The sequence below is a fragment of the Poecilia formosa genome, unplaced genomic scaffold, assembly GCF_000485575.1.
Source record: "Poecilia formosa unplaced genomic scaffold, Poecilia_formosa-5.1.2 Scaffold254, whole genome shotgun sequence".
Classification (NCBI taxonomy): Eukaryota; Metazoa; Chordata; class Actinopteri; order Cyprinodontiformes; family Poeciliidae; genus Poecilia; species Poecilia formosa.
This window is the reverse complement of record NW_006800193.1, coordinates 357,752-371,715: the sequence shown is the minus strand read 5'-3', so window position 1 is coordinate 371,715 and position 13,964 is coordinate 357,752. Positions and strand designations below refer to the sequence as shown.

At 38.8% G+C, this 13,964-nt stretch overlaps 1 protein-coding gene across 1 annotated transcript; it reads right to left on the bottom strand.

The window, feature by feature from the left end:
• Positions 1 to 2,135: 2,135 nt before the first annotated feature.
• Positions 2,136 to 13,897, bottom strand: LOC103150433 (MAU2 chromatid cohesion factor homolog). The gene is made up of 18 exons (XM_007570048.2): positions 13,620 to 13,897; positions 13,239 to 13,322; positions 12,997 to 13,092; positions 11,817 to 11,911; positions 11,184 to 11,211; positions 10,867 to 11,022; positions 10,602 to 10,748; positions 10,320 to 10,410; positions 10,093 to 10,196; positions 8,774 to 8,851; positions 7,017 to 7,082; positions 6,825 to 6,908; positions 6,320 to 6,369; positions 6,144 to 6,221; positions 5,939 to 6,050; positions 3,846 to 3,936; positions 3,587 to 3,714; positions 2,136 to 3,435 (listed from the first exon to the last, which is right to left on the bottom strand). Exons 1-18 carry the CDS (start codon positions 13,851 to 13,853, stop codon positions 3,361 to 3,363), a joined length of 1,797 nt encoding a protein of 598 aa, XP_007570110.1. The 5' UTR covers positions 13,854 to 13,897; the 3' UTR covers positions 2,136 to 3,360.
• Between the last annotated feature and the right edge of the window lie 67 nt (positions 13,898 to 13,964).

Sequence of the window (13,964 nt, the reverse complement as noted above, 5' to 3'; positions counted from 1 at the left end):
TGATTTTAATGCACAGTAGTGGAGGGAATAATCGAGTGGACAAAACATGTCACATTGTTTCCAGTTGTTTTTATAACGAACTGAAAAGTATGTCATGTATTTGTTTTCAGCCCCCCCCCCACTCCAAGTCAGCACTTTGCAATAAAAGCTGTAAGTCTTTTGGGGGCATGTCTACCAGCTATGCACATGTAAAGGCCAATGTTTTCAGATTTTTTTCTTCACGGGAAATTGTTCATTGTCAGAGTTATGCTTAAAGAGTACCTGCGAATCGCAATTTTCAAGTTGCCACACGTTCTCAGGAATATCTAGCTGTCCTCTTTGACTTGGTAATTCAAACTCATGAATATGCTTTCTATTGAAGCTCGGGCTGTATGTTTTATGTCCCATGTTCTCCAGAACTGTCTTCTTGACCCATAAAGCTACTTTTCCACTATAACATACCAGACCTGTCTCTAGTTGTTTTTTCCAGGTACGAGTACTTGGTAGTAGATCTTTTCTTAGCCTCTACTCAGTAAGGGCTCCAAGTGAGCTGAAGATGTGACTTCAAAAAGTTGATGGTCACTGACTGGCTTGAGCCGTGGTGTCCAAAGTCAGTCTTCAAGGGTTGGTAAATGTTTTAGTTCATTTCCTTGTTCAACACGCACAGGAATAAATGATGGATCACAAGCAGCCCTTTGTAACATTATGAGGATGCAGTTGGACTATTTATGCCAGTTTTGTTGACGCAGGCAAACTGGCAGGAAACTCGTCACTGAGGAGCTGAAGACAATTGGCCTTGACACTTGGCCACTATGCAAGAATATTATACAATTTAAAAAAAATTACCCGTTTTTTTTTTTTTTTTAAACTTGCAACAGTAATTGGGTATTTTCCAGGCAGATAATGCTATTTTATAAAATAATGAAGAAATGGTGTCACTTTCAGTTATTATAAAAATGCTGTAAATATCAAACATGACAAAAGAAATTTGACTTCGTAATTTGACGCCTTGAAATTTGGCAACCGTCTCTTCAAGAAGCTCCTATTTCCGACACTTTGCCTTTAGCACATAGTCACAACGATGCTTCTCATTACGCTGTATACAACCATTCTTAGAAGAATTGTACTGAGAAGTAGTCCGTACGGGAAGCTCAGCAGACTTGCAGTTCCACCAGGTGTTTGCTAATTGCTGCTGCTGCTAGTCTAGAGGAGATGAGTGGTGAAGGCGCATGGGAGAGAGTGATCTGTGAGGAGCTCCAAGGAGGATAAGTGGATATAAGCAGCTCTTATGAAAGAGAAGCTCTTATGATATGAAAGCAAGAGTTTAGACACTCCAAATAGCTTCCATGAGATATTAACATGCATGAACAAATCAAACCAAACACTCCAGGTATGTTTTTGATGAGGGAAAATCAAAAAAAGTGATTTTTTTCCCCCCCACAATACTCTTGTCTTCATGGAGCTTTGCAGCAATCACAGCCTTTCCCTTGTAAGATGGAGAGTTCAGGTTTGGTCTTATTTGACCAGAGCACCATCTTCTATGGAAATTGTTATGGATTTCTTTTTGCCAAGATCTCATAAAAGCCATATTTGTGGACGTGGAAGTAGTGTTTGTTTTGGTGACAAAACCTAAGCTGTAGATCTCTGTAGTTCTCGCCGGTGAAACAAATCCCCCCCACAATGCCTCAGTGACAAATGCCCGACTGTCGCTTCGGGTAGACGGCTACGTCTCGGTGAAACTGCAGCTGTGGCTTACTTGTTCCATTTCAGATGATAGACCTGAACAATGTCCTGTGAGATATTCAGACTTAGCTCATTGTTTTCTAGCTCAGTCCTACTTGTTACTTCAGCAGTTCTGTCCTTGACCAGTCTGGTCTGATCCTTAGTCAAGCAGTTTTACAAAATCAAAACAATTTCAGCAAATCGACGTTCTAACCTGCCCTTTCAGCGCACACTGAAAGTATAACACATTACTGGAGTGATCACACAAATGACTAAATTTGCTGCCTCATTCAAATGCTGCGCATGTTCAATCAATATGATTGACTGAGCATTTATCCAAGCACACAGATTCCACACTTCTTTGATAAGGAAGTGGGCACAAGTCACAAAAAAAAAGAAAGACATCGGAATGGAGACATCAGTCAATAAACTGACAGATTTCAATCATATTTTTATTGGAAAAAATATTGAAAACAATGTAAGAATTAAAAACAGAGGCATTGGATAAAATATGGCTAGTACTGAAGCTTAAACTGTGTGTCCACCTCTTACAGTGCTTTAAATACCAAGCATTGAGATACCTACGTAGGGTAGCTAAAATAATACGTATCACACTTTACTAAATTGAATTTATAAAATGTCACTGTACAATAAAAGGTTCGACAAGTGGCAAATTTATACAAACATACTGTGAAAAGCTCATTTAGTAGGACTATCAAGACAAATTAGAACAATAAAATAAATCTTTTTTTCCAATGTTTGGGGGGAAAAAAAATGCTGATTTGTGGAAAGAAAAAAAAAACATGAACGAGAAATACTCTATAAAGGAACTTAAACAAATACATGAGAGAAATGTGTATTTTTTTAAAGGATATTAGTGATAATATGATAAATTCTACTAGTATTTAAAATGCATCCCCTAAACACAGTGGATTGTGCCTCAAAACAACATATGCTGATACTTTTTATTTTTTTTCCTCTTTCTTTTACACAGACTTTTCAAATGAATATATTGTGAAAATAAGTTACATGTCTATATTACCTACTGTGGATTTTGTGCAAAACAAAAAAAACATCAAAAATTTACGGTTCGTGCACCAGCTGAAAAAAAAAACAAAAAACAAAAAAAAAAAACTATAGTGCAGGGAGTCCACATTAGTAACTTCCACGCATGAGAGAGAAAAAACAGCTTCCATACAAAAAAAGGCAAGATGTAAAATATTTATCAACAGTTACAAAAATAGCAACATGAATAAATTAATTTCTTCTACATATTTTTTACTGCCCATATCTAACTGGATCTTTTCCAAGAAATGGAAATAGAAGATAATCCTGGCAAACTCAAATCCCTACATCTGAGGCAATGAAGCCCTTTTATACATTGCCATGTGTCCTTCCTCCCAAAAACCAACAGTCATACCCGGATCTTGTGCCCCAAGTCCATGCCGCCAGAGTGTTATTGTTTGATAACGTTAGGAAAAATTAGTAGCAGACAATCAGGAAGTAATCTTCAGAAGCAAATAAAGTGAACGTCCAACCTGTCACTTGTTAAAAATCCTTTTTTTTTAAGCTACAGTGGTGTGGATAGCAGGTTTTTTTTAGGCATCAAATTGCTGCTTGTGGTAATTTACCAGCTACAATCATGCATCAGGAGGCTCCTCATAGCAGACTTGCGAGGCTCGTGGTTGGACCGTTCTGGGCTTGGATCTGAACGGGAGGGGGGCCGTCCGTCCACTGGAAGACAAACAAATTGTGCGACTGCAGCATTACAACGAAAGCAAAAGAGATGCACTAACGAGGTAAATGTGCAGATTTCACGAAAGGGAAAAAAACACGGTGAGGCGACAACTGAAGATTATGACTTCCTCAAATCTGCTTTACGTACGCTGATGAGGTTATGCTCAGGAAGGCTGCAGGCCGCGATGTGGTCCTGCAGGAGCTGCTGGGAGAAATTCTGGTGCATCTGTGCAGCCTCGTGGGCATCGATGTTGTTTCCAAGGGCCTTGTTCAAGTCTGCAAGAATGACAGTAGGGTTTCAGCCTTTCATTTTGAAGCACCAATCCACGAGGCGCAACCCTGCTGGGACTGTGCGAGGCTCGCGCTCGTCTCTCCGGGAAGCAAACAATGAAAAGTGAAGTACGGACCTTTCAACAGCGCCGAAGACCAGAGCTGCACAGACATATCAGGGATTTTGCTGGCTAGCTGCATGGCAGGTACAACCATGTTGTTGCTTTCCTAAAGGGAGCAATAATGATATAAAACAAACTTTAATTGCTGTAATAGTAATAATAATCACGTATTGAACAAAAATACCAATGCTCTCAAATTTACATCGTTTCCACAGATTTAAATGTCTGCTGCTACAATCACGATTGGGAGAAGAGCTTGTAATCATGTTTAGTGAGAAGACTCACACAAATACTGAATCATTTATTAGATATATTAATATATTCATATTGTGTCCGAGGCTTCAAGCAATTAAAATTTCATTGCCTGGAATACAGGATGTTTAAAAGGGGGTGTGGCCTCTTTCTAAGGATCATTAGATAACTGACCGCAACCACCAGAGTTTTTTTTTTTTTTCTATCAGTTTTAGTAATTTGGGTCAGCTGGAACTTAATCCCAATTGATTGCATCCCTACGGCCAAATGAGTTTTTTTTTTTTGTTGTTTTTTTTTTTTACAACCAAAACAGACTGAACTTCAGATCACAGTATCCAGCTTTACAAATGTTAATGAGGAAAAATATGTTATACAAACATAAATGTTTTATTTTAATATAGAGATTTTTTTTCTTTTCAGGTTATTTAGATTTTTTTTTTTTTGTATTGTCTGATTGCTCATCTTGCATACAGCGCTTTGGTCTTGTGGGTGTTTATAAGGTGTCTATAAATGAAGCTGCTTTGGTTATTTCAGAGGCATATTTTCCTACTCTGGGCAAATGATTGGTTAATCATTTCATTTATTTTCGTTTCAAGCTTGAAGATTACATTTTGGAGTCTGTTGTGTCAAAGTTTAATCTCAGAAAAAAAAAAAAAAAAAAAGCTAATTCAGTAGTTCGAAACAGCAGGTTTCTGCATCAGGTTTTGCTCACAGCAGACTTAACCAGAGATCTGAAAGAAAACATGAAGAAAACGTTTATCAGGCTCGTGCACCGACGCCTTTAGAGCATTTCTGCCAGAAGAGAGACGCACACACTCTTGCAACCTCGCATTTGATTGGTTAATGGACAGACGTGCACAGAGAAAGGAAATGGACCATTTTCAGCTTGCGCGGCAGTTTGGGAACTCGAAAATACGACTTTTTACGACCAGTGAACGCAACATACCTAAGGCTTGTGTTAGCTGCCCTTTTCTGCGTGGCCGTTGCTAGCGAGCAAACAGATCTCAAAGGAAGCCATTTTCAGTATCAGTGAGGTGTGTTAAAGTAATAAAGTAATAAAATATTAACAATATTGTGGAAAGAAAAGTTGGAAGCAAACTGACTTTTAGTAATGAGAGGTTGAAAAGACTTTAAAATGTCATCTTTACCTCATCTTTCTTTGTTCGCAACATTAAAATTCAGTTTTACAGTGACTCCTCTTTCATACAGGCTCTTCCCCAATAAAAAAAGCAATTACTGCAAGAATATGAATAAGAAAATAAAATCTGAATGTTGTTCTCAATCATCTCTGCTATAGTTCTTGAAGAGAAATCAAAATCAGCTGAATTTGGTATTGGCTGGTCAAAAAACATCTAGAAAAAAATTCTCATTGGTGTATCTCTACTACTGCAGTGCATAAACATGAGGAGATATATACTTGAATTGAATTTGTCAATCAAAAACTAGCATAAAACTACTACTAATATTAATTAAAACAATCTTGACCAATAAATTTGGCCGAGCTGCTTTGGTTTAATCGTTTACACCACTCAAATCGATAAGCTGCACTTTTTTTATTCACTACCCACTCCAATATCATCATAGTCCAAAAGTAAAGGCTGTTACAAGTCTGATCTAGTTGATTTATTTTAGGTTTGGCTGGTCAGAAAAAAAACTTGCAGTTTTCTGTTCCAGAGGTTAAACATAATTGGATAAAAAGGACAGTCTGACTTTAAGAAGAAAAACAAAACAAAGAAACCACAATGTTCTGTCCTGGTGACCTTGTGCTTCAACCTTAATCGCAGTCCAGTTGTTTCATATAAAAGAGAGCCGTTTTAGTGCAAGTGTCAGCAATGTTTGCTAGGCGTTTGTCTTACTCTGTGGTTGCCCAGTACATAGAAAATGTGGCCCAGCAGAACCAGAGAGCAGGCTGTGAGTCTGTTCAGATCCTCAGCGTTAGACATTTTCAGAGTTTCTCTTAGGAAGCGCCTAGAACGAATAAAGAACCAGCGTGAGCATAAGGCAGAACTTTGCATTTGGGGGTTTCAATTTTTGGAGCGGCGAACTTTGAAGTTCCCGTACTTTGCCTCGTTGTAGCGTCCCTGAAAAAAGGACAGGAGTCCCCTTATGTAAAAGGCTGCAGCGCGGAGGCAGTGGGAGCTGAATCGAAACAAAGAGGAAATAGTTTAAGTGTCGACAACAAAACTATTTTATAAAGTGGTGCTTTAACGTAAAATAATACATTAACCAACTTCTACCTGACTGGGAAATTATGATCCGGGTTTATTCTCTCCAAGAGGCCGTACAGCTGGAAAAGAGATAAAAACACGAGCATGTTAATACGCTTCAAATATTAATGTGTTCGATTCTGAAAACGCCTTTGGTTTTCATGCATTTTAAACTTTGTCCTTAGAAGAAGAACGTTGTTAGTTTGAACACGCTTCGCCAGTCTGGTGAGCATTGTTTTCTACCGAGTGGGAAAACAGGGGTGCCCCCTGGTGGCCAAAAAAAAATAAAAAATTAAAAGCAACTGCTTTTCAACTGAACTTCACACATTCATGGTTTAACTCCTTGACCGATAAAGACAAGCATTAAAATATTGAGCATCAGTTGATTTGAAGTAGACCATAAGAAAAATGCAATCTACTTTTTTTTTTTCCTTTTTTTTATAAATGTTTGCTATAAAAAAGTAGATTCAGCTAATAATGATAAATACATTGAAATACTCCAACCTAAAAAGCGTAAAATGAACCCTTTTCTCACCTCCTGGTGTCTGTTTCCTTCCCTGATGTACACACTGGCCAGGTTGGTTACAATGTACGTCCACAGCTCCTGGTGTGTGGTGAGCTGCAACACAAACAGCGACTTGGTGACAAGAACACAGAGCAACTACAGCGCAGAGAAGGGCGAGACCAGAGCGGTGGCGGCGTCGATGTGCAATCGCAACGCACTCACCCGCAACGCTGTGGTAAACTGTGCTTCTGCGTTGTCCATACAGTTCACTGAGATGCAGTACAGACCCTGGGAGGTGGAAGTCGGAGGAAAGTTATTTGACGGGATTTTGAATCATTTTTCCATTTCAAAATTCCAGTTTAAGCAGTTTTCCAGGCTTGCAAAATCTCTTTAATATTCTGGAAATTTGAGGATAAAACGTTCACCTGGCTGGGTGTAAATTACAGATTCACGAAACACCACAACACTTGTTTGGCAGGGTTTCTGCTTCAAAGGCAGACCAAGCATTTTTTTTTTTTTAACCATAATTACTTATTTTCAAGAATGTTTGGGAACCTTGCCACTGGATTAAAAACATGAAAGCCTCTAGTGCCAATAGTCCTTCTTTTGTCTATAACCTTGGTAAATAACCCAACACTTTGTGTATTATGACATTTTCCTCCCTTAGTAGAAATTCTAGAAAATGGAAATTTTAATTCTTAAAAAAAAATTAAATTCTACAATTTTAGATTCTCCAGACGAAAAACAACAACTCCTTTTCTTTTTTTTTGCAGGCGAGTGTGTTCCGTAATATCTACAAGTCTTCCACTTTAATTTCATCTGGAGTCCCAAAACTATTCCTTCAACTGTTTTCACATATAACATAACTTAAACACAATAAACATAGAGCTATTTTCAGCTAATAATAAGCTACGGGTTTCTTTTGCAAAGTTTAATGGCAACCACTGCAAGAACAGTCATTACCGACCTAAACAAAAGTTTAACAAAAGAAGCTGCAGACTGTCTCAAAACGCTACACAACTCAAGTGATGACTCAGAAAGTAATTTGGTGCCACACAGAAAACAAAACAAAACAAAAACAAAAAAAACGGTCCAGGTAAATATGTACAGCTGTGTTATTAAGTCAGGTAATTTCTCTGGAACGGAGATCATTTGACAAGTTGAGACACTCCGCTCCTCCACTACCGAGACTTGAACTGCGTTAAAAAGAAATGCATGTTCATTACTGGGTCTGACCTTGTGGGTTGGTGGTTGCGAACTTTACAGAGATGAAGTGCGGTGGCCACCAAGACGGACAAGCTAAACAGAAATTATTTACCAACGCTGGCAGCAGGCCGGTCTCTGACGAGCCGCGTCTTTGGTAATGACAGTGCGTCTATTTGATTCCTATCAATTCGTATCTTAGAAAACAGTGCAGAACTATGAGGTATTGCTGAATCAGAGTGGAGTTTGCGAATCCGGTTTGTTGCTACGTTAGTAACGATCGAGCCGTGACCATTTTGGTAGTTTACATTTGCCACCTGCTCTGCAGTTCTCCACTTTCGGAGCAACTTTGCAGCAGTGGCCGATGCTGCGCCTGTTTAATGCTCGGCTGATTTTGCAATCTTTTATCTACTTTAGGAACTTACTAGCTACGCTTAAAGCATACTGATGCACTATTTTCCTACAATAATCTACTGTTCAGAGCTTCAGAAAGCAGGTACAATGCCCAGCCCTCTGCAGGACATCTCCGCTGTTCTCTGTGCGATAAACAACTTTTCTGATTGGCTCAGGCACGTCTACCATTAACCCCTTTCTGACCAGTCTTGCACCTGAATTGCATACTGAATTGCTGGTAACCCTCTTATGAGTCCATAATGCCAAATTGGTCACCAAATTAGGATTATTACTGGAATATTAGAAAGAGAATTTGTAGTCTCTTCACTTTTAGAAAAGCACAACCAGCAATATTAAAGAAAGTTTTGGTTTAAAATACTCACTAATAGTGTGTGTAGTTGAGCAGCATGGTTGTTGAATAACCTGGGGGACTGTTGGCACAGTTGACAAACCTGTGAAATCTAAACAGACACACAAATGTTCATCAAGTATGCAAATTCTGTTTTGACACAGAGTTAACACAAACTTTTAGTGATGTTTAAAAAAGAAAAAAGGGACTAAGATAAATAATTTCAGACCATTTTCTATCTCCAAAGTCAAATTTAACCTTTGCTTCGTACTTGGAAAAACAAACTGAAATCTTTCAAAAGGGACAAATAAACTGAAATGATGTGGTTGGATTTAGTTGGGTTTTTTTTGGGAAGGACTCGATCAAAGTGGAACATCTTCGCACTTTGCATCTGTCGGACAGTGAGGGCATCTCCTGTGCTTCTCCAGTCCTCAGCAGATCAGTGGCTGGGGAAATTCACGACGACGTTCACACAGCAGGTAAATGCAACCCAAATCCGATTTACTTTGCCCATACGCGACCCGTGTTTGATTGTTTTCATGATCTGAACAGCCCAGTTCCGATCCTTTTACCAAAATAACATTTTTTTTTTTTTTTTAGAAAATGGTCCCGTTTCAATATGTGGAACTAAATTGGATATGCATCAGATGGTTTTTATGAACGGCCATATTGTATCATAGTTTTGCACCAGAAAAAGCCAGATGCAGCAAATCTGGATTAGATGTGCTTTCCTTCCTCCGTCTTGTTGTGATCTTGCTCCCATTTTTCAATAACTTAAAAATCAATCCGTAGACAGCGGCATCCATTATTACTCCTGTAAAGAGTAATTCTGCACCAAACATACCTTTTTGGAATTATGAACAAAAAAAAAAGAAAAAGAAAAAAAACAAACTTGGTTTCATTTGACTTTTGATAGACTTTTGCAAATGCTTCTAGAATCCCTCAAATGTGTCCCCCGCCCCCAGTCCCAGTCTTCATATTACAGCCAATCCCTTGGAAATTAAAATAATTATTATATATAAAATAATCATTTGGAGGTAATCATAGCCAGCTGAAATGGCTCCTGTGTATTTTGAGTTCAGATGTAGTGGTTAATTCTCAGCACAGTCTTCATTAAGGTGTGCAAACACATCATTATTATTATTTCCCCCTGTTTTTCATTTCCTTTTAAAATGTTTCAGTTTGTTTATAAAGGTGAGTTTTTTCTGGTTAGAAGCTGGAAAAACTTAAAACTTCTTCAAGTCACAAAGAACTAACTGAGCTTCAAATGTTCCATATGAGCCTTTTTTTTTTAAGATGGCACGTATTTAAATATAAACTGCAGGGATGGTGACAGGAATAGAAACAACGTACCTCCTGCAATGCCGTGGCCTTGTGGCCCGTGACGAGTCGGCACATGATGATGTGCTCCAGCAGAATGACTTGGAAGGTAGACAGGATGGGGCTGCAGTCCAACACTGACATAAATTGATTAGTGGTAAAAAAAACAACAAAAACAAACAGCACCGTTTAGTGATTTCTGGACAGTTTACAGAGCAAAGCTGATTAAGTTAGCCACAGAGTGATACTCAAAAACTCACTTTTGAGTTTCTCCAGTTGCATAAGAGCCTTGTCTGTGTACTTCTGGGCTTTCTCCAAATAGCCCGCCTGCATGGAGTGCATGACTGTCACCTGGAAAATGAAAATAAAAAAACCCACAAAAAAATAGAGTGTTTCTGATTCAATGTTTTTGCACAATTAAATAGTTTTAAATTAATGTTTGTTCAGGTTTGACTATTGCTTGAGACTTCTGCTGAAACTAAGCACACAGCTTTTGAGTAACAGAAAAAAAGAAAGGAAGAAAGAAAGAAAATCAGCGTTACCAGATATACGAGGACACACATGTGCTCCTTGGGCAGCCAGTGGAAGAGGTCAGCTGGGTTGGTGGGTAAAATCTCATCATCTTGGAGTGTAGAGATGGTCTGAATGCACTGCTGCAGCTGCTTCAGACACGGCTTCACGCTTTTTACCTGAAAAAGAAAAGAAAAAAACAAAACAATGTAGTCACTCCTGTCAACTTTTACACATCCATCCTCATCCCGCTTTAGAAATCTAAAAAAAAAATAACTTCGTCATCACCCATCCTACCTGTCCAGCATCCAGGTAGTGTGTGACTTGTAGTACCAGGAAGAAGACTCTCAGCGATTCCTTCTGGATGGGGTTTCCCTGCCAGTTTTCTACTATAGTTCCACACAGTGTGAGAAGAGGATGCACCTCGCCAAGCTTCCTCTCCATTAGCAGCAACTGGAAGGTTAGAAAACATCCCCAGGTCAAAACGAATTACTAAAACAGTTAACGCCGGGTTTCCTCGTGGCAGACGTAGAAAAGAAAAAAAAAAAAAGATATGAAGACATGAAGATAAAACTTAGCTACAGAGAAGAGAAAAATAGAAAGAGAAAACTTACCATGCCTTTACTAAGAAGAAACAAAGCCCTAAAAAAGTGCAAAAAGTAAAATTAAGTCAACGTTCACATCAAATTATTACAGATAAATACCATGTAATCTTAATTGTTAGATACAAATCTCAACTAATAAGAGTTCCAAGCACAAATCAAAGGCTTATTTCATGAGAAAACAGGATATCTGTAATCTTAGTACATTTAAAATTAAAATCGATTTACTGATTTGTTTGAAGTGGAAACTTGTTCGGCAATATAGTAGCTTCATTTTCCACACATTTTGGTTGCGCCATGTTGTAAAATTATATGTAGTATGTTATATTTATTTAAGTTTTACATAGCCACATTTAAAAGTCTATTCGCATCACCTTCACATACATTAAAAATAAAACCTAAAAACAGCTTGAAGAGGTTTCCCCCTTAATTATTTAGTGTGCAATAGCCAATACATAACAAATTCAGGTGAAGCGAATCACACAAGTAGAGCAGTCGGAGTTACAGCAAAGAGTTACTTTTCGTCAACGGGACAAAATGATCATTTTGGTTTAGGTATCCTATGATGGTCACATCCCCCCCCACCCCCCATGTCATCCAGGTAACGCTTTAAACATGCAAACTGCAAATGACGGAGATTTTTACCTGGTATATTCTGAACCCACGACTCGGGCATACTCAGCCCCAACTCCCAGAAGGTCACATGCTGACACCAGGTCTTTCTCCAGAGTATGAAGTTGCTGAAAAGAGATAAGAAAACAACCTTAACATCTCAATACAGGCAACTATTAACTTTCAAGCAACTAGAATCCAAATGCAGCAAGTCTAACTCTGTTCTCCAACTAAAACAAAAGAAATAATAATAATATATAAAAAAAGAGACAAAGCAAGAATAAATCTGATAATTTTAATATTCCGTGGCCCTGATCGGCGACAGGCAGGTCAGACACAGTTAGTGAATGCACCAAAACACAGGTGCTAACAGGTCACATTGACAACAACACAGTTGTTGATGAGAGAAAAAGAGTAAGCTATTTTTTGAGTCTTTGACGTTCCTAAAGCTAATGCTAGCGGAATCACATGTTGGTAAGACACATCCACACAGCAAATCATAGTTTATATTTAAGTTCATATAAGTTAGTTTTATATCTCTGTAAAGTCCTATTTAACTTCAGAAGTATGTAACCCACCCCACACACAGTGTGACACTGTCTCATTTGATAATGGGAATAATTAATGCCAAACCCACCCCCCACCAAAAAAACATTACTGATGGCTTTTTTTTGGATTTACCATGAATTAATGTTGTATTTTTTTGTGACGTACAGAGAGTTTGGTATTTTCAAACCATTCTTGAGAAAACCATTGTTTTAGTTTATGTAAACTAACTTATGTAAACTTGTGTTGCACACTTAAAAATCAAATTAAAATTAGTCTATGTAATTTTTTTTTAACCAAAATGCGACACATCAACATCTTGTGAAACTTCTTTATAGCTTAGCAAGCATTAGGTACATTACTGCCGCCTACTGGGTTGGAGGGTGTACATGTGTACCAACAGTGGGCCAGAAATGCGGCAACTGAGAAAGGTACAATGTGATTTGTTTTGAGTGCTTGCTTTATTAAGAGCATATGTAAGTAATATAAACATTTTCATGTTAAGACGGATCAATTTGCTATTTATATGAACCAGCAAAAGTAGAATCGGACTATCAGCTGCATTAGCATGTGAAATAAAAAAAATGGTGATAAGAAATCGGCCACAAAAACTGCGATCAGTGCATTTTCAATAGGAAAACTTTAATACCACTTAAGTAATACATACCGCTAACTGGAACAGCAGTCTGCAGTGCCAGTATGGTGTTTGCTGGGAAATCTGAATGGCTTTACGCAGCAGGGGCTTTGCAGAGTCCACCAAATTCTGAAAATGTATTACATGCGGGCAGTTAGCAGTTCATAATAACACCCCCTCAAATATAACAATCATTTGTGAATGTCTTTGAAAAGCACAAGTATGGCTCGACTCTTATTTCTGTTTACCATATAGTAAGTCTTTATATGTTTTACCTGTTGGCAAAATAGTTCCGACAGAATACTCGCAGCTTCAAATTTGACATCTTCGAACTGAGGAAGTTGTTGAGATATAAACCACTGCAAAAAAGGAGACAAAATATTGTCAGCCAACATTCTGGGCGTAAATATTTGACCAGCAGTTTATTTGGTAAAAACCAGCGCGTGAGCGTAAAGTGGTTGAACAGGGTTTAAACAACGACACACTTTGTACCAAAATTATTTGAACACGTATCAGAACCTCTTTTCTAATGTAACCTTCTTGAATGAATAGCTATTTAAACACTTCCGCCGTTCGGTGTTTTCACTGCCCGCGGCCTACACTCCCTCCGCTTCTCTGCAGCATCCCCGCTCTTTCCCAGATCAAACGCCCCTCACCGCTTTCTCTAGGTGGTTGCGGGCCAGCTCGCTGTTCTTGGTGTGATGGTAGAGAACCGAGCCCAGCTGGAGATGCGTCCGAGCTTCGATCCTCTGCGGAGGCTTGAACTGAAACACGGCCTGTAGACAGTGTACGCACAGCCGTATTTTCGGTGGACTGGAGGTTCGGAAATGTTCCGCAAAGCCGAGGAGGGCGAGGTACCAACGCTCCGGGGCCTCTACGTTTGACGCCATTTTCCCAGACAACAACAAGTTTTTCAGCGCTACGGCCAGAGCCGCGGGTTGCCAGGTTGGGCTAAACAGAGCAGACTACGATCGAAGTTGCTTTTTCCAGCTCCAAATTGT